This window comes from Benincasa hispida, chromosome 12, assembly GCF_009727055.1.
Source record: "Benincasa hispida cultivar B227 chromosome 12, ASM972705v1, whole genome shotgun sequence".
Lineage (NCBI taxonomy): Eukaryota > Viridiplantae > Streptophyta > Magnoliopsida > Cucurbitales > Cucurbitaceae > Benincasa > Benincasa hispida.
The window spans coordinates 39760915-39782385 of NC_052360.1; the positions used below are offsets into that span (position 1 = coordinate 39760915).

General features: G+C 36.7%; 1 protein-coding gene across 15 annotated transcripts; it reads left to right on the forward strand.

The window, feature by feature from the left end:
* Positions 1-1699: 1699 nt before the first annotated feature.
* On the forward strand, positions 1700-12384 carry LOC120067003 (UDP-glycosyltransferase TURAN). 15 transcript variants are annotated; one of them, XM_039018357.1, is made up of 20 exons: positions 1712-2156; positions 2234-2296; positions 2378-2433; positions 6121-6243; positions 6332-6448; positions 6996-7029; positions 7370-7425; positions 7544-7684; positions 8440-8588; positions 8677-8766; positions 8880-8946; positions 9026-9089; positions 9236-9350; positions 10073-10239; positions 10314-10424; positions 10517-10578; positions 10673-10725; positions 10859-10934; positions 11275-11400; positions 12052-12384. In XM_039018357.1, the coding sequence occupies exons 5-20, from the start codon at positions 6335-6337 to the stop codon at positions 12073-12075; spliced, it is 1449 nt and encodes a 482-aa protein (XP_038874285.1). In that variant the 5' UTR covers positions 1712-2156; positions 2234-2296; positions 2378-2433; positions 6121-6243; positions 6332-6334; the 3' UTR covers positions 12076-12384. The 15 variants fall into 15 exon arrangements, 14 of the variants coding, with proteins under 14 accessions (XP_038874278.1, XP_038874280.1, XP_038874279.1 ...); XM_039018359.1 differs by having other exon boundaries at positions 6137-6243; XM_039018358.1 differs by having other exon boundaries at positions 1712-2096.
* The last annotated feature ends 9087 nt before the right edge of the window (positions 12385-21471 follow it).

The window sequence follows — 21471 nt, forward strand, 5'->3', positions numbered from 1 at the left end:
GAAAAAAGTACGAAAATAAGTGGTCATTTAGCTAAAACGAAATTGTATCAATAGGGATATGACCAAAACAAAATTGCAAAGGTCGTGCACTGAAGGTAAGCGATTGAGCACTTTTGCTGTGTGAACGATAATTTTGTTTTGATCAATATAACTCCATTTTAGCTAAATGACCACTCATTTTCATATGTTTTTTTCGTGTTCTTTCCAATGATGCTTATAAATTAAACAAGATGTTAAAGCATATTTACTTTTAAATGAATTTTTTATACTTAGATCAATTTTGGAATGTGGTGTTTTGATAATATAAGATAAAACATGAATAGGAGAACTTCAAAAATTGAGGGAGAAGTGGATATACTCACATTTTCAAAAAGTAAAAAAACATATTTACAAAAAAAGACGTCAATTATGTATTGGTTTTGAGTTTTTTGTACGGATGACCTTTTTGCATGCGTATTTATGTTTTTAACACTCCCCCATATCTAACATTGCTGACATCATAGGACAATTTCCACCTTCAAAGGCTCATCATGGTTAGGCTAAAACTCCTTAACTCGACAGTGGATATTCTCTAACCCGATGACATGTCTCGACCCAAACTTCACCTTTTAACGGTTGTTGTCACGAACTGTCACTCGCGATAAGGAGGATTAACCTAACTTGACACATTTAGTAAAGCTCTGTCCCGATTTCACTACTAGAGCCCAATGTTTAAATTTATTCACCATTGACTAACCTTATACTCGCGATAGGGATACCCCACCCAGTCCGACAAAACCTGCAAAGCCCTCACTCGAATTCAAAAAAAAAGCCCGACATTAGAAATACAACCATGTTTTGTTCTATACGTTCAACACTTGGGAAATCACACAACTTCCACTCGTGATAGGGATGCCCCATCCAGCCTAACTACCACATGAAAAGCCTTAACTTGATTTAAAAAAGAAAGCCCGATTTTAAAAATTGAACTTAGTGTGTAAAGAGAAGCTCGATTTAATGGAGGATCTCAATGTGGGTACATTTATTACCTCTATCCCCGTTGTTCACTATTTAGAGGCGTGAGATGGTGAAAACAACTGAACGACGTGGGTAGAAGAAGGGGGCTTCTTACGAATATCTACCTCTACAACGATCGAAATTCGTGAATATTATTCAATCGATCTTCTCCAAAATTTTTAAAATCGGGCTTTCTGTTTGAAACAGGGGTAAGGTTTTCAAGGTGGTAGTCGAGCTGGGTGGGGCATCCCTATCGCGAGTGGAAGGTGCATGGTTCCTAATCATTGAACGTATAGAACATAATAGGGTTGTATTTCTGATGTCGCACTTTTTTTATGAATTCGGGTGAGAACTTTGCAGGTTTGATCGGGCTGGGTGGGTATCCCTATCGGGAGTGGAAGGTGCATCAACGATAAACAAATTTAAACATCACTCTAATAATGAAATCGGGATAGAGCTTTACTAAATGCGCCATACTGGATTAATCCTTCCTATTGCAAGTGACGATTTGTAGCAACAACTGTTAAAAGGTGAAGTTTGAGTTGTGACGTGTCATCAGGCTGGAGAACATCTACCGTCGAGTTGGGAAGTTGAACCCAACCATGATGAGTCTTTGTCCTATGACATCAACAAAAAAAATTAGCTATCATACTTTTGTGGGTCAGGTTAAAAAACATAAAAACGGCGAGGAGGTCATAAGTTAAAAAAAAAAAAAAAAAAAAAAAAAAACTGGTTTTTAAGTTGGTCTTAAGTTTAACAAATTTCCCAAAATCCCCTCCCTCCCCCTTCTTTCTGGCGTGAGACTGCCGTCGCCGCTATTCTCTTCTCCCTCGATCCGTCCCTCCATTTCTCCCCCTTCTCCGGCAGCTTCTTCTTCTCTGGCGAAGAACCAGGAACGGCGACGGTTGACAGCAGCTTCCGGCGAGCGAGTGACGCGAGATCCACGCTCCGTCGACGTGCAGACCACGACCCCGAACTGATCTGCGGGCGGTTGTGGCCTCAAACCCACGCGACTCTGACGCTCATCAACGGTTCAAGCAAGAAAATGACTTTTTTGAAGGCTACTCGCTGTCCGTTCGGACCACCCATAGTTTAAGGAGGTTAGATTTGCGACTTCGAACCAATTTGATCACCTTTCAGCAACGTTCTCTCTTATTTCGGTGACTTTTGTCTCTAACCCCTCTTCATTCGACCTCTGTTTTACATTATCCACTCTCTAACGACATGAAATTTATAGGTTTTAAGCTAATTCGATCACCAACCAACGAGGATTTGAATCGTTTTGAGTAAGACTCAGCAGGTAAGAATGCTCTGAACTTCTTTTGAACTCTTTTTAAATATTTTAGTTTAGTCTCTGACCATTAGAACTATTATATTGTAGCGTTGGACTGATATAGGACCTATTCGAACACTTTTCTAGTGCCCAAGTCTGCTTTGGTGAGTTTTGAGTAGTAAAGTTTCGTTTAGGCCTTTCGGAGTTGTTTTAAATGCTGTAAATTAGCTTATAATTCTTGAAATCTCAATAGTTCGGGATTAAATTAGCATGTTAAAATTGAATTTTAAGGTTCTTATTAAGTTAAGAACATCTGCCCGTGTAATGTCAAGCAAGCTGTTATGTTGAGATTTTGTGAAACTATATGAAAGTGTGATATTCTTGTCAAAAGCATGTTTATGTGGTTATCGGGCTGGAAACATGGTCTAGAAAACGAATTTTGAGTTTGTGCTGTATGCATTAGGTTGTCCACTCTAGTGGACTGGTCAAAGTTTGAGTTCATGAACCATCTATCATCAGCTCTTTTTGGTGTATGGTTTATTTTGAGTCATTTTCAATCTTTCTAAGTTGCACATGGCCACAGTTCTTCCATCTTAAATGTTAAAAAATGTGAAGATCTTTATTTTCTCTCCCTTTTATAGGTTATATGGTCTATTAGTCACCTTTATTGTTTTTTGAGATGTTTTATATGATTGAAGTGTTAGTCAATTGAAAGAAATTGATATGTTGCAGTGTCAAATGCTTTCATCAAATGTTGAACGCAACTTCCTTCTGCAAAACTGCCTTTCTGAATCAAACTCTAATCTCACTTCTCGACGGGTGCAAATCAATATTTGAACTCAAGAGAATCCATGCTCTACTTTTCACTTTAGGCATCTCTCAAGATGACACCATCAAATCCAAACTTCTCTCCTTCTCTGCACTCTCCCCTGCTAGGGATCTCGATTACTCGTATAAGGTGCTATTAAATCTTCTGAACCCTACAACCTTCAATTGGAACACTCTCATACGGGGGTTTTCAAATACCAAAAACCCAAATCCTTCAATCACAGTCTTCATCAAAATGCTGCGAAATGGGGTCTCCCCTGATTACTTGACATACCCTTTTTTGGTGAAGGCGACTGCCAAATTGTTGAATCGGGAGCTTGGGATGGCGGTGCATGTTCATGTTGTTAAATCTGGGCATGAGATTGACAAATTCATACAAAACTCATTGATTCACATGTATGCCTCTTGTAGAGATATTGTATCTGCACGCAAGGTGTTCGATGAAATGCCAACGAAGAATTTGGTGTCTTGGAATGCCATGTTGGATGGATATGCCAAATGTGGGGATTTGAATATGGCTAGGGAGGTGTTTAATTTAATGCCTGATAGGGATGTTGTTTCATGGAGCTCTTTGATCGATGGGTATGTTAAAGGTGGGGTATATGGGGAGGCCATGGCCCTTTTTGAGCGCATGCGCTTTGGTGAACTCATGGCGAATGAGGTGACTTTGGTGAGTGTTTTGTGTGCTTGTGCCCATTTGGGGGCACTTGAATATGGGAGGAAGATGCACCATTATATAGTTGAGAATGAGTTGCCATTGACAATTGTGCTGCAAACATCTCTAGTTGACATGTATGCTAAATGTGGTGCAATACATGAAGCTTTGACTGTCTTTCGTGCATGTTCACCACAACAGGCTGATGTTCTAATATGGAATGCTATAATTGGAGGTTTGGCAACACATGGGTTGATTAAAGAGTCCGTGGACTTGTTTTTTGAGATGCAAATGGTTGGGATTGTGCCAGATGAGATCACATACTTGTGCTTGTTAAGTTGTTGTGCTCATGGGGGATTGGTGGAAGAGGCTTGGTATTTCTTTGATTGCCTTCATAAACATGGTATGATTCCAAAGGTTGAGCATTATGCTTGTATGGTAGATGCCTTATCACGAGCTGGTCAGGTATTAGAGGCATATCAATTCTTGTGTCAAATGCCTGTCCAAGCAACGTCTTCCATGTTAGGTGCGCTCCTTAGTGGCTGCATGAAACATGGCAAACTAGACCTTGCAAAAGTAGTAGGAAGGAGGCTTGTTGAGTTAGATCCAAATCATGATGGTAGATATGTTGGCTTATCGAATATATATGCTGCTGATAAGCGTTGGGATGATGCCAAAAACATTAGAGAAGCTATGGAAAGGAGGGGAGTGAAAAAATCTCCTGGTTTTAGTTTCATTGAAGTATTTGGAATCCATCATCGATTCATAGCACATGATAAAACACATAGTGATTCCAAGCAGATTTACATGATGCTGAACTTAATTATAGATCAAATGAAACCCATTGAAGATTATGTAAATCAAGGGTGTTGTTTCTATGACATCATAAATGTCTCTTGATTCCTTAAACATGCCAATTATCCAAATGTACTCGAGAAATCTCACGTTTAGACATTTTTCAACTCGTAGGATTGTGTGCTCTACTTATTTGTGTTATGCCTATGAGTTTCTCACATGCACCGTGGTGGATATATTGCTTCAAGGCCTTTGTTACTAAATTAAAGTTTTAGAAGTTGAAATCCTTCGAGAAAAGAAAAGAGGTTTTAGAAGTTAAAATGTATTTTTTTGGCCTTGGGGGCTTATTTCTAATGGAGAAATAAGAAAAAGCAAGGAAATACAGATTGTGGGCTTAATAAAATTGTGAAAGCAATGCTGAATTTTATAGTTCCAACAAATAATGTTTTAAAAGGCTAAAGGTGGCTTGAGTCTTTTCTTTTTGAAGAGGCGAGGCGTAAGTCTTGAGGTGGTATAAGGTGTAAGCCTCAAATTTAACCAAAAACATTTATCGAATCTTAAATTGTTATTACTACTATTAAAAACTTGCCCTTTCAGTTGCCACTTAAACAAAAATTCTAAAAGGATATTGTTAGTACTAACCATGAACAGTGGAATGATAGTAGAGGTAGTGGAGGAGGATCATAAACGATGTACATGGAAGCCCATGTAGTTTGACAATCTCCTTGATAAAGATACTTACTTGTTCGTGTTATGTAATGACTCACCTGATGTTCTCATAGCTGGATACCCTTCCTGTCAGGAGAGGTGCCTTTTTTTGTGGGTTGAGTTTTTTTGTATGCCCGTGTATTCTTTCATTTTTTTCAATAAAAGTCGTTTTTTTATCAACAAAGACCTGGTGTTCTCTTTCGAAGCATTTTGTCGGTTTCTCCACACAAGACTTAAGTTTAAATTGGAATGCCTTTACTTTTCTAGCATAGTTTTATGTATTTAGATTGCACTTGTTTTCTTTTGTCTTGTTTTATTTGTTTCATTGTATTTTTAGCATTAGTCTCTTTTCATTATTTCAACGAAAGCTTTGTTTCATTAAAAAAATTCCTGTTATGTAATGACCCACCAACAGATTTTGTTGGTGATGTGGGATGAGTATTATGAATCTGGCAATGCTCAAGAGGAGGCATGAGAAAGATGGACCTTTAGGCATCTTATTTACTTTTCACACTTCTTGGATTGTTTTAGTTTGAGGATTTTCTCTTTAGTTGAAGTTTTATTTTAGATTGAAGCTTTATTGGTAGGTTGTCTTTTGAGTTGGACAGCTGTAAATGTAATATGCCTTCAGTTTCTTTTGGGTTGAAACTTTCATTGAGGTCAATTCTCAGTTCCTTCGAACTACTATTTATATTTTTTAGGGTAATTTTGAATCTAAAAAATTATCCAATTTCTAGTTCAGTCAAACCGAGAAAATCACATTACTTTTTATCCCTTTACTACTGTTTATATTTGAGGTTAATTTAGAATTCTTTGATATAATTCAAAAATAAATCCTAATATTAAAAATGATGCTACCTCTAAGGTATGGTTTTTAGCAGCCCCATTGCATTGCTGCCGATGTTTTTGATGCACCAAATTTCCAACTACTAGCAATTAGCAACCCAATAGAGGGCAGAGCAAAACTTCCTAGATTGTCTTTTCTAAGGTATGATTTTCTTGAACAAATTTACATTAGAATTTTAACATAATTGGGACTTGGGATCGTAACTAACTGATCGTGGAAGTTTTAAAAGGAAATGATGGAGGAGACCAGCAGGAAAGGGAAGGGAGGCCGAGCTTGTGTAGTTGTTCTTGGTGATCTTGGTCGAAGTCCTCGCATGCAGTATCAAGCTCTTTCTCTTGCCTGCCAGGTATCGTTGGATCGTGTTTTCAATTGAGCCTTGATTGGTGTAATGAATGTTCAATTTAGCTGCTCATTGTTGGTAATCGGTGATTTCTTGGATTTCTATAGAGAATTTAAAGATTTTCTTGATTTGGTTTATTACTAAACTTTGAAGTTCTGATATGGTATACCACTGTAACCTGTTGAAAAAAGCTTCTTGCAATTTCACTCCTTATTGTTATTCATACCAACTGAAGTTCTTTTTTGTAATTCTCCTTGTGACCTTGGGCGTTCATGCCTATTTGAACCGTTGTGTTGTCTTATATTTATCTTAATGGATATCCCATTTCTCAATCATCTGCCTTTATCAGATCAGTTTGATATCACTAATTAAGATTTGTAGGAGTATGTGAACCATGATACTTCTGAAGTAGAAGAAAAAGATAATTCAGAAGTAGAAAGAATTGTTCTTTAAATACAATGGATGAATAACGATTTTCTCAATGTAGTGATGGTTTTCATAATTTTCTTCTTCAACTCTGATTGATATTTGGGCTCTTCGATTGATATTACAGGCAAATTTGGAGGTGGACATTGTTGCTTATGGAGGTTGGTATGCTAATACAATAGGTTAAACTAAAATGTTCTGTTCACGTATTTATTTGTTTTTTGTATTTTCGCACTTCCATGTTATTAGGGAGCATTGTTCTTCCTTCTTTATCTTGTTCTTTTTTTAAGGTAATTTCCCATATTACCACCCAACCTTCTCGAGGAATATTTTCATGTGCAGTTGTTTTGACCTACTGGATGCAAGATGTTATCTAGAAGACCATTATTTTTTTAATATCATTTATTCCAATTTCTGATTACAAGTCTTCAATTCATCTTGAAAGTTTTATCATTTTATCATGTTTATAGGATGCTAATTTTAAATTTGGTTGTTAAATAGGCTCTCAGCCCCACTCTGCACTTCTAGAGCACAAATCTATTCATGTTCATACCATGGTACTTATGTAGAAGTGTTTATTTATTTTGTTTTGTTTTTCTTCTTTCTACTTTATTTAAGTAAAGAAAATAACATCATCTACTAGACTTTCTCAAATCCTATTGTTGTACATCACAGACACCGTGGCCAAAATTCCTTCAAAATCTGCCATGGATATTCCGGCCTGTAACACTACTGCTCAAGCCACTCATTCAGTTTCTTATGCTTCTTTGGTTCCTTATTGTTAGAATTCATTCACCTGCCTTCTTCATTGTGCAGGTAAATAAATGGTTAAAATTATCACGTATCTTCATGATTACATCATATTTAAACAAATGCACATCACATGGTATATTTTTTTTATTTGGTTTCTGGACATTGAGTTGTCTCCAGAATTTTTTTTTGACACGTACTCCTCACCTCTTAAGCCATTCATAGGTGAGGAAGAGTTTCTTGATGGTAAAGCATATGATTGTGCTTCGTTTTGATATGAACGAAACATTGAAATTTAATATGCATATGAATAAGCCATTCATAGAATGATATTTGATTGATTTCCTCCTTTTTATCCTAAGTTGCTTCAAGTCGTATTAAAGTTTCTTGCTACAGTTCCAGACTCAGGGGCCATTTGCCTGCAAACAAACAGATTCTTATTTATCTGGTTTCCTCTTTTACACCTTTAAGATATTTTTACGAGACATTGACTGGCTGTGTTCACTAGGATCTAGAATCATATTTTACAAGTACTTTTGTATGTTTCTGAAGTTGTACTTCAAGGATGCAATGTTTGCACACTTGTCCCCCACCCCCACCCGAGGGGGCACCTGTAGGGTGGTGATGGTTAAATTAACAATCTACTGTTTGACCTTTCTCAGTTTCTCTGTAACTAGATGAAGTTCGTTATCTTGATGTATTTTTCACATATGAGACTTAGTGAAAGGCATTTATGTTACATCTGCTTTTCCATTGTATTTTTTGAGATTTATTCTTTATTTTCAATCTGTACAATAATCCTTTGAGTTTCTCTTCAACAGAATCCTCCTTCTGTTCCAACATTAATTGCTGTAAAATGGGTTAGTGTTCTAAAGCGGTCTGCATTTATCATTGATTGGCATAATTTTGGTCATACTTTGCTTGCCCTATCCCTAGGAAGAAACAACAGTTTTGTTGCAGTATACCGTTGGTAATGAATATGTTTTCCCTGCCCTCTTTTGTCCATTCAGTGTGTGACCAATCTATTCTTGGCTAATTATAATTTGACGTGTGCTTAGGATTGAAAAGCATTTTGGGAAGATGGCAGATGGCTCCTTTTGTGTCACGAAGGCAATGCAACATGAATTGGCTGAAAACTGGGATATCAAGTAAGAGATTGGACTGCTGGATGGATGGCAACATAGTCATATTTCATCTAATCGAACCACATGAAAATTTACTAGTATTATAAATCATTATTCCATCTCTTTTCAATATGTAGAGCCACCGTTTTCTATGATCAACCTCCAGGGTTCTTCCACGTTGCTTCACTCCAGGAAAAACATGAGGTAAGTTTTGTTTGTATCTATTATTTCATTCTATTTCTATACTGATATGAATGTAAACTAGGTATGTTGTTCATTTTAGTTGTTTTGTAGGCTACATAATAATATAATTCAACCTCTTGGTCTTCAAGATTGTGTTAGCTATGGTAAGATCTACATTTCAATATATATATTGGAGGTTTAGGAGATAACATTTTCTTATTCAACAAAAGACTCAATAATGGATAGATATAATATAATGTAAGAGAAATTTCGAATTTCCCTTGTTCATTCAAATTAACACTATAATTAGTAGGTGCAAGAATGTTAGGTCATGAGCATCAGGAGACATTGTTAACACGCCTGGTGGACAAGGATATTTTCTTGAAGCAAAACAGATCTGCAGTTGTTGTGAGCAGCACAAGCTGGTTAGGTTTTCATGTTTGACCTAATTTAGTAATGATTCTTGAAAAATTGATATTTTACAGTTATTTTTTTGGAGGATGTTCTATGATTGCACTTTCAATACTCTTTCTAGGTGTTTTTGGTTGTTTGATTGTTAAAGTGAATATGATAGTTTATATTGTCACTTGTCAGGATATTAAGATCTACAGAAAATTCTTCAAGTGGCCATTTAGTAGTTGTTTAGAATCATGGGATGCGTAGCTATAAAATTGACATCTAAATGCTTATAATTGGTATGCGCATTGGTTGCACTCCCAAGCATGACATTCATAGATGTCTGGCTTTGTATAAATTTTGCTGCCCACCCAAATTAGTAGGTTCCCGGATTCTCTTCCTATATGATCCTGCATTGGCACCCTACGGTTTTTTTAGTCAAAGTTAATCACACAATCTTGTTGAATATACTTTATTTGGAAGATGATGACTTTTCCTATTTGAAAAGGAAACACCTTAAGATAGTTTTGAGCCTTGGTAAAGAAGAGGGTTCACACAGAACTCAAAAGGAAAAAGTTGAATATTTCTAACTGTAACATTCAATTGAAAAGTTTGAGACTATCAATTCACACCCACCCACACACCCCCCCCCCCCAAAAAAAAAAAAATAAAAAATAAACGGGTATATTGTTGGCTTCTTGTAATGTCTTTTCAAATCGTGAGATCACTAACTTCCTGTAGTCTTTTTCAGGACTCCAGATGAAGATTTTAGTATCCTTTTAGAAGCTGCAGTCATGTATGATAGGCGTGTTGCTGCAATTCTAAATGAGGATGATTCAATTTCTGACGAATTTATCTGGAAAGAAAACTATGATGAAAAGCAATGTTTATACCCTAGGTTATTATTCATAATTACTGGTAAATTGCTTTTCACCTACTGAAATATCTGCTTCCACCTGGACTTCTCTAAATTAGCGACTTTGTTTATAAAGGTAAAGGGCCTGACAGACAAAAGTATGAAGATAAGATCAGTAAATTACACCTTAAACGTGTGGCATTTCGTACAATGTGGCTGTCTGCAGAGGATTACCCATTACTTCTCGGTAGTTTGCAACAACCTAAGGTTTATACTCCCTCATTTTCTCTTTCTGACAAGACTAATAACAATATACATGCGTATGTATTATTTGCACAGGATCAGCAGATTTGGGTGTTTGTTTGCATACTTCTTCATCAGGCTTAGACCTCCCGATGAAGGTATACAATAATTCTTTAGTCGAAGCTTTAAGGAGATAGTTTTCTTCCTTAGGCTTACTCCTGAAGGTGATCAATGTGTCATCCTGATTAATAGGTTGTTGATATGTTTGGTTGTGGGCTTCCCGTCTGCGCGGTTTCCTACTCTTGGTAAACTCATGTCCACATTTTTTGCCATTTGTTCCATGTAATACAGAGGTTTTCAAGGCATTTAACTTGTGATTTGTTTTATTATCCTCATGTAATTTGTTTCAATTCTACATTTCTGTTTACTTTCTCCTAGCATCAACGAACTTGTCAAAGTAGGGGAAAATGGTCTGCTCTTTTCATCATCTTCAGAGCTAGCAGATGAACTATTGGTAAGTTTTTTCGTTGAACAGGGGATGTTGAATATGATTGTAGGGTAATGCTTATGTCCATTATTTCTCTTATGAGTTAAAAAAATTTGAAAATCAAAGCATGCTATCAAATCATCAATGTTATTTATATGAAATGGATTAATGGAATGAATGTAATAACGATACAAGTATTCCACCTTAAACCATGCATATTATATGATTAGGAAAAAAAAGGGTTAAAAAATCCTTGCATATAAGAAATCTTCTAGAGTTGCAATAAAATGTGAATATGATATGGTTGATTTCCATTTTTTTGTTTACTAGATCGGTGTTCTCAATTCGTTTATTGTGATTTGTGCAGATGCTTTTCAGAGGATTTCCTAACGAATGCAATGCTTTGCATTCACTAAAAAACAGCACAATAGAAATGGGTTCTCGTAGGTGGTCTACTGAGTGGGAGGAGCATGCTAAACCCTTAATATCTCAGGCAAGCTCGCTAAGTTTCATTTGTGACATGAGTCATCGTCCATGTGCCATGTGCATTCTGAGTATCGTGTTTTATATTTCTTGGAACACCATGATTTCAGTCCTTCCTGTGCCTTGGACATTTATTTTGTTGCATTTCATTCGTGCAAACATTATTGTTCTGCTCAATATAATGACTGCTTCTTGTCACAGTGAAGTTTGGATTCTCTCTGTAAACAAGTACAATATAACAAATAGAGAGAATAGGAAGTCTTAATGTTAATTGCTAGGATATTGAAGTTTTCAGTTTTAGATTTGTACAAATTCTTTCTTGTTCGTTCTTTATGCAATTTTGCTAAAATATTGCATCGAAGTAGTTGCATAGTTTACCTGTCATGGATTGGTCTACTGGTAAATAAAAAGCTTGGATTTGATGAAGGGCTAAGAGGAAATGAGTTCAATCCATGGTGGTCATGCACTTAGGATTTAATATCCTACGAGTTGCCTTGACACCAAAATGTAATAGGGTCAGATGGGTTGTCTTGTGAGATTAGTCGAGGTGCGCGTGAGTTGGTCCAGACACTCACGCTCACGGATATAAAAAAGGTTGCATAGTTTCTTTTCTTCATTTTACTTTGATCATGTTTCCTAAACGGGAAAATGACATTTGCAGGTTATAGCTCAATACCAGGATTAATTTAGCATGAAGGCTCCCATCCTCAGACTTGCGGGACTTCATATTTTTCTCTTCGCAGACCCCTTTGATTTCTTCAAAGGCTTGATGATACAGTAGTTCTACTTGTTACTGTAAATTGTATAGAGGTAATTGCGAGGTGCTGTTTTTCCTTTGCAATTCTGGTTTTCTTTTGTTCCATTAACAGACAAGGATGTACTTTTATGTCTTACGATACATGCTGAGCATGAGAAAAATTTGAGGCATGTTGGAGTAAAATTTATGTTGAAGCAACATCATCTGGATTAGATGTAAAAGAGCTTACCACCCAAATTGAGTACCTTACATTACCATTAGGGATGTCCCAACAAGAGAGAGAGAGAGAGAGAGAGAGAGAGAGTTATCTTATCATTGCCTCATGTAGAGCTTGGTTAACTGTTTTATTTAATTGATGAGTAAACTACCTAGTCTCTAAATTTAGGGTTTTGTACACAGCCTAAATAACTAGGTATAGTCTAAGCTTTTCTATTTTTTATGTATAGTCTAATAAACTATTATTTTACCCACAAAAAAAAAATTTATTCCAATTTACGTTTTCAGCCCTCTTTACCATTCATTTTCTTTAAAAAGAAAATATATAATAATATTAATAACAAAATAGAATGTAAGGTAAGTTTCTTACTGTCATAAACTTCCCAAAATAGTTTTAAAAAAGTTTCTATAAATGAAAACTAGAATTGTCAAGCAGCTACGAGTAAGGTATATATGATATATATTTCCATTTTTAAGTATATTTGTGTAAAAAAAAATCACATTACATGCGACGTCTTATATTTTTTTATAAAGGTATTGTAATTAAAGTGTGGGGTGGGAGAATCAAACCTCTAATCTCTAGGTCGATAGTATGAGTGCTATGTCAATTGAGCTATGTTTATGTTGACAATAAGTAATAACTAAATATTTTGAAAGATTGTTGATGAAATGTAACTAATGATTTTTCAACAAATAAAATGGTTTATTTATTTTTTATTTTAAAATAGTACAAAATTGAAAGCTGAGAGAGAATTTTGAAAGGTAAAAAATGTTCCAACATGTTGCTAAAAATCTAGCTATAAAATATTACTAAAATTTAGGACACTTGTGAAATTTTAGTTATATAATGAGCTAATGTCCTAAATCTTCCAATTTTTTTTTTTTTTTAAGAATAGGCTTATTGGATCCATAAGGTTTCAATTGGCCATTTTGATCCATAAATTTTGAAAAATAAATTTAAAAGGTTCCTATTTAGGAAGCACATATACTTCTAATTGTGCAGATAACCAACATCAAATAAGCATCTGATACGAATATATCTAGATACGTGGTATATACATGTTCGATACGTGATTTAAAGTAATGATCTCTCACAATCGACCCCACACAGAAAAAATGCCTAGGAATACTTCTCCCAAACTAGAAAAGATGAGACCAAGACATTCTAGAACGCCTAAGACGTGGGGCATCCCAATCATTCCCCATAGAGAATTGATTAGGCTCCCCCGACACCTGAACCCATCTATCCTCACACCCCAAACGAGGCCAAACATTATGGACTAAACCAGACAACGCCAAGAGCTCCCAAGAGACATGGTCAGTACCAAGAAGCATCTGTATCCAAAAAATCAGACAGATGAGCCTCTCACGAACTCGCAGCATCATATGCAACCTTCTCATTATAGGGAAACAAAATAGGCCTATCGGGCAACCAAGGATCAAGCCAGACAGAGAAACCCCTACCACCAACCACATCTAACCTAACCAAAGGCAACAAAATGTCATAGAAAAGGAGAACAACTCTCAAACACCAAGACAGACAAACATTCACCTTGATCGACCCCTCAACACATACCCCTCCACCCAAGCCACCTAATGAACAAGATCTCACTAGAATCAACCAAAGAATCTTCAGAATAGCAGCAAGATTCCAGGTAACAGAGCGGCAAATCCCTAATTTGCCTTCCACCTTCGGTATACAAGCCTTATCCCAAGCAACTTTCATCCCACCTTGCCCCTCCAAACCCCTTTTCAAAGGAAGGCTCTGAGAATACGATCAACCTCGTGGGTAATCTCGGGAGGCAACACAAACACACTAGCTTAAAAAACCTAGAAACTTTGCAGAACCGATTGAACCAACTGCAAACGACCAACAAAAGATAGAGTTTTCACCGTCCAACTACAAATCTTTGCCGTAATCTTCTTAATCAAAGGCATAAAATCAGACATCCTAAGATGCCCAGACAGTAACGAAAGGCCAAGGTAACGCACCAGAAGTGTGCTAAACTCAAACCCCATAAAATGAGCCAAGTCAGAAGCACCCTTCAAACTCATACCAACCACAAACATCGAGTTTTTTCCCACATTAGCCACAAGACCAGATAACTAAGCAAACCGAGTCAAAGCATCTCAAACAAACATCAAGAAACCCCTATCAACCTTACAAAAAGTCATCAAGTCATCAGCAAATGAAAAATGCGTCAAATTGACACAGTCACACCTAGGATGAAAAGAAAATGACTTCGAAGATTTATTCAACATCCGAGAGAAAACTTCCATCATCATAACAAACAGAAAGGGAGACAAAGGATCACCTTGATTCAGCCCCTTCCGACTAGGAAAATAATTCTACAAAAATCCATTAATCATCACAAAAAATATAGGGGATGCATATAATCCCTGATCCAACTAATAAACCTCAAAGGTGTCCCAATGACAAGCAGAACACTGAAAAGAAAATCTCAGTTAATAGAATCATAGGCTTTCTAGTGATCTACCTTAAGCACACAACGAGGAAATCCTTTATTCAAATGATAGCACCAACGGTTTCTTTACACAAAAGAATGTTGTCAGTAATAGAATGCCTATAGACAAAAGCAGACTGATTACCACTAATGAACTAAGGTAACCACACCCTTAACCTGTCAGTAACAACTTAGTGATACATTTACAAACAACATTACAACACAAAATGGGCCTAAAATCCGCCATCTTCTTAGCCCCACCTGCTTACGGATAAGTGTAATAGATGTGGAATTAAGCCCAGAAGGAAGATAACAAGAATCAAAGAAATGACTCGTCGCAACATAGAAGTCATCCCCACAATCGACCAAGTAGATTTTAAAAAACCCATAGAAAAAACATCTATACCAGGAGCTTTATCAACCTTCATAGAAAACAACACCCTCCTAATTGCTTCCCTAGTAATCAGCCTACACAGCTCAACCACACAATCATCAGACACATGAAAATTAACAATGCTATTAATCTCATCTGTAAGGTCTTATTACCCAATAGCATGGGTACCTAAGCTACCCTGGAAAAAATCCATAGCAACCCTGACCACTCTCTCATGAGAAAAATGTTAATTCCCATCATTATCCACCACCGAGGTTAACTCATTCCTGCTTTGCTAAGAACACAAACTTTTATGAAAAAAAAGTCAAATTCTGATCACCCAACTCTAGCCATCTTACTTGAGATTTTTATCTAAGAGAAGCCTCCTCCAATCTAGCCTCCCTCCAAAACTCCTTAGTGGCCTTAGCAGCTTCAACCACTAAAACATCAAACAATAGATTAACCTCCACAGCCACCTGAGCCATCTCCATCTTTCCCTAGTAGAATTCACAGTAGAACCTAATACAAAAATATGCTTACCAAATAACCTACTTAGCACAAATTTCAAAGTTTTCAGATCTTTCACTAAACTGACCAAAGGGGACATACCCTGATGGCGAGGCCATACAAAAGCAACAATATGCACAAAGCTTACAGACATTGCTCAGTGGTTAAAAAATCTTAAAACAAGGGCCGATGACTGAACGCACCACTAATGGGTAAAAGAAGCGAGTTATGATTAGAAATACCCCCAAGGGGACACCCACACAAAAACATGCCGATAAGACATCATCCAAGCTTCATTAGACAACACAGATTTAATCTAGTAGTAAATCAGACCCTTTAATATTACTAGTCCAAGTGAATCAATTATCTTGCACCCTCAACTCAGATAAATCACCATCCAAAATAGCATTATCAAACGCCTCCATTTCATTACCATAAGGATTACCACCAAAAGCGTTCGTAGAATTTCTTTACCCAACATAAGACACGAACCCAACCTACTAGAAAAAAATTTCAATAAGACGCTGAAGGAACTCTAAATTAAAGAACCAGTAAGCGGAAGCGGATCGTTCTAAATGCTATTGAGAAAGAACACATATATTTACAGTCTAACAGAAACGATTATGCACAAAGACTAAATTACAGCATGCTTCTTTAAAGTAACTACAAGGGATCGAGTATAATGCCTTTGAAGAACCCTTTCTTCACGTATTTTCCTCGATCAATCTCCAACGCGTCCAAACAAGAACTCGAATGCAACGATCATTACTCGATCTCAACGAACATTTGAAAGAACATTGATCACAATCGAGTGCAACTCAATCCTCGATCCTCGAACAGAATAAAACACCACCACAAAGGTTACCTTGGTATTCTCGGTGTGAGAATCCAGGAGTTTTAAGCTCTGTATGACTTTGGATAGAGGGAAGAAGGAGGTAAACGATTGAGGAAACGATCGAGTATGCGATCAAACGATCGTGTAGAAGAAGAAGCCTATCGTATAGACTTGATACTCGATCGTGTAGAAGAAGAAGCCTATCGTATAGACTTGATACTCAATCGTGTAGCAACGAGTAACTATTGTATAGTAAACTCGATACTTGATCGTTTAGTCTCTGAGGCTATCGTTTGGTAAAACACCTTTTACTCGATAGTGTTTTTGTGAGAACGATTTGAATGAATGATTTAGAAAAACTATTTTTCTTTTTTATCTCACAGCTACCATAAAACTGCAAATAACCTCCCACTCAAGTCGGTTATAGAGAAAAAAAAATTATTAATTATCACATAATTAATAATTTATAAATAAATACAATAACTAATCATATTATATTTATAACCTATAGTTTTAATATTGCATCATATGCAACATATAAACCATAGTTCTTTTTCTATTTTTATGGAATTTAATATAAATCATATTTATATTAATTCCTCCAATCAAATAATGTATCAAATACATTTTATCAATTATATCACATATAATTGAATCAATTCAATTATATCATATATAATCAAATTCCCCCTTGTTAATTTGAACACTCAAACTAACCTAAAATCTGATTCTCAACTTGAATCCATTGAGCTACCAAGGGGACCTTATGGACCTGTAGCTTGAAGCTCCAACGGTACGTGAATAACCGATTAAACTTTTTAATCATAATATCCACCATTCGTTAACTATTGGTCACTCCACTAAAGACCGACTGTTGCACTATTTGCACTACAAATATATTTCTTTGTCCATATAACTAATCAACAGTGCGATGAACATTCACAAATCGCTCGTAAGTACAGTTGGACCAATTTACCGTATTACTTCTGTAGTTACATCTAACTTCTTAAGTACTACTGATTGCTCTAATGAACAATAAGTCATAGTCCCACTATGACCGAGTCCTCTCTTCCTAAGAGAGGGTGTGGCCACTATGTTCAAGTCCCAGAATCAGTCCTTAAGGGAGTAATTTATCTACTTACCCCTGCTTCAGGGAAGGAGTGAATTTCGTCTTGTGTAGCTGAGTTCCTAGCTCCCCAAATCAAACGAATCCCCAAAATGGTAGGCTTGTTAAGTTGGCAATCTGACCACTCTCATCCATACAAATCAAAGGACCACCCTTATAGGTAAGAGTTCCCAACTCACTCAAGATTAAGGTCATGTCACCTGTGGTCATCCTAGTGAAATGTAAATCTCAATTATCAACGATGTTATATAAAGAGACTAATCATGTCGTCGTCCGGTCTTATATAAACTCTTTATATAGGATACCCCCACTCGCATGTCTCCACATAAATGATTAGGATCAGACCATATGTAACACTTTACAACACTTTGTAACATCTACAAAGCGAGCCGAATCCGTAATGTCACCATGATAAGGTATTCCTCCTTATCCATCTACTACAGACCATTTAGGTTATTAATTTAAACAAGATCTACCTGTGTCTCTACATACTTGTTTAAATTTATATAAAATAACCTCAGATCTTAGTTTATTTGATTGAGTAAATGCTTATAAAATAACACTTATTTTATTAATAATAATATGTTTACAGAGTTTACAAACTACGAGATTACAAGGAGATTTCCCAACAATCTTCCACTTGTCTTAAAGCCTAGGGAGACTAATGTACAATACAAAAGACAGTACAAAATATAATAAACTAGGGCATACACTATACCCCAGTAACATCTCTCACTTGCCCTAGACAAGGTACCGCATATCCTGTAGACCTAGACTCTTTAGATGACCCTCGAACACTTAGCTGTGAGAGCCTTTGTAAATGGATCAACAACGATTCTTCCATTCTATGTGCTTGCCTCTTCGGTAACTCCGAGGTTCCTTAAGATTTGCCACAACCTCACTGTTATCACAATAAAGTGTGATCGACAAAGACATGTTTGGAACAAATTCCAAATCAGTAAGGAACTTCCTAAGCCAAACAGCCTCTTTAGCGACTTCATAAGCAACTACGTATTCGGCTTCCATAGTGGCGTCCACGATGCGTCCTTGCTTGATGCTTCATCATACTATAGCCCCTCCATTCAGAGTGAACACTGACCCTGATGTCGATTTCCGAGAATCTCTATCAGTCTGAAAGTCAGAGTCTGTGTATCCTGTAAGGATCAAATCCTTATATGCATACACGAGCATATAGTCACTCGTTCTTCAAAGATACTTGAGGATCATTTTGACTGCCGTCCAGTGATCTAATCCTGAATTGGACTGATATCGACTGACAATCCCTACTGCATGGTAAATGTCAAGTCTAGCACATAACATTGCATACATAAGGCTACCAACAGACGATGCGTAGGGAACCCGTCTCATTTCCTCAACTTCTTGAGGTGTCTTAGGACACTGTTCCTTAGACAAAACAATTCCATGCCTGAAAGGTAATAAACACTTCTTGAAATTTTGCATCGAGTACTTGGTCAAATCTTGTCAATGTACGATGCCTGAGACAAGGCCAATCTTTTGTTCTTACGATCCCTTATGATCTGGATCCCTAGAATAAACTGCGCCTCTCCAAATCTTTCATTTGGAATTGGGCGGCTAGCCATTCTTAACGTTAGTAAGAAAACCTACATCATTCCAATGAGTAGGATTTCATCCACATATAGCACAAGGAAAGCTACTGAGCTATTGATAATTTCTTATAAACAAAGGACTCATCAACATTCTGATCAAAGCCATAAGATTTGATCGCAGTATCAAATCGTATATTCCAAGATCTAGTTGCTTGTTTCAGTCCATAAATGGACCGATTAAGCTTGCAAACTTTTTGCTCTTGATCTTGTTGAATGAATCTTTCTGGTTGAGCCATGTAGATAGTCCCCTCAAGATTACCATTCGGAAAGGCAATCTTGACGTCCATTTACCTTATCTCATAATCATAAAATGTGGCTATGGATAGAAGAATTCAGATAGACTTTAACATGACAACAAGTGAGAATGTTTCTTCATAGTCCACTCCCCCAACCTAAGTATAACCCTTTACCACAAGTCTAGCCTTAAAGGTCTGTACCTTTCCAACTACACCTCTTTTCCTCTTGTAGATCCATTTACAACCTATAGGTTTTACCCCATCAGGTTGATCCACAAGCTCCCAGACAGAATTGAAGTACATAGACTCCATTTCTTGATTCATGGCTTTAAAGCATTCATGTTTGTCAACAACTTCCATTGCTAGCTTATAAGACAATGGATTCTCAACTCCATCATCATATATAATGTTTTGGGCTTCTGTTAAACCCATGTAGCGTACAGGTGGGTTCATAACCCTTCCACTACATCGAGGCAATCTCAACTCTTGAGATGGTTGACTAGATGTACTGACATCAACAACTCTTATTGATCTATCAGACTGTTCAACAACTTTTGTTGAAGTCTCAACTGTCTCATTAGAAATCTCATTTAAAACAAGCTTACTTCGTGGCTTATGATCCCTTATGTGGTATTCTTCCAAAAAGGCAGTGTTTGTCGATACAAACACTTTATTTTCATTTGGATCATAGAAGTATCGTTTCTTTGGGATAACCTACAAATAGGCATACTTTTGAATGAGGTTCCAACATTTTAGGTTAGCCACAAGCACGTGGGCTGGACATCCCCAAATCCTGAAGTGACGTAAACTATCTTTACGGCCTTTCCATAACTCAAAAGGTGTTTTAGAAACACTTTTTGAGGGAACATTGTTCAAAATGTAAACTGCAGTCTCTACTGCATATCCCCAAAACGAGTCTGGAAGATGAGCATAACTCATCATAGATTGAACCATGTCCAATCGGGTTATGTTTCTTCTTTTTGATACACCATTTTGCTGAGGTGTACCTGGGGTTGAGAATTGAGACACGATTCTATGTTTTGTCATATAGTTATGGAATTCTAAGTCCATATACTCTCCACCACGATCAAATCGTAGTGTTTTTATCTTTTTATCTAACAAGTTTTCAACTTCAGTCTTATATTCCTTGAACTTTTTAAGAGCATCAGACTTATGTTACATTAGGTATATACCCATATCTTGAATAATCATCTATGAAAGAGATGAAATATTCATACCAACCTCGTGCTCTAACACTCATTGGATCACAGGGGTCTGAATGTATAAGCTCTAAGGTTTCCTTGGCTCTATAACCTTTTCCAGTAAAAGGTCGTTTGATTATTTTGCCTTCAAGGCAAGATTCACATATTGGCAAAAAATTTTCTTCTAAACCATTTAGAAGTCCACATTTCACCAACTTCTCAATTGACATATAATATAAACATACATCACATGTACATTCAATAAAGTTGATGGATCGAGATAATATGCCTCAAAACCAGAATTTAAAAGCTAACTATTACAAAAGAATTGAGTCAACCAATTCAAACAGGCAAACTGAGTCTTGAACCGCCCGGGTGAAGCCTCGTCACTTGATCGTGTAGCATCTTCTTCAGATCGTCGAGTAACACACATCGAGTATAAACGATCGTGTAGCGTTGATCGCGTGGCTAAGTGTAGGATTATATCAGCAATAACAGAAGCACAAGGATTATCTAAGCATCCAAATTCACTAATTTTGGCAAAATATAAAGCATGCTTTGGCAGAAACAAGTGAGTTTCAAGACATACCTCTTGTAGAACTTCTTCAAAGCTCTTTCACCAGTTACTATCTTCTCCAAACCTTGTTGTAGACCACCTCAAGATCTTCCCAACTATTATCTTGGTGCTCTAGATTGAGTTGTGGGACTCAAAACAAGCTTGAATCAAGGGAAGAAG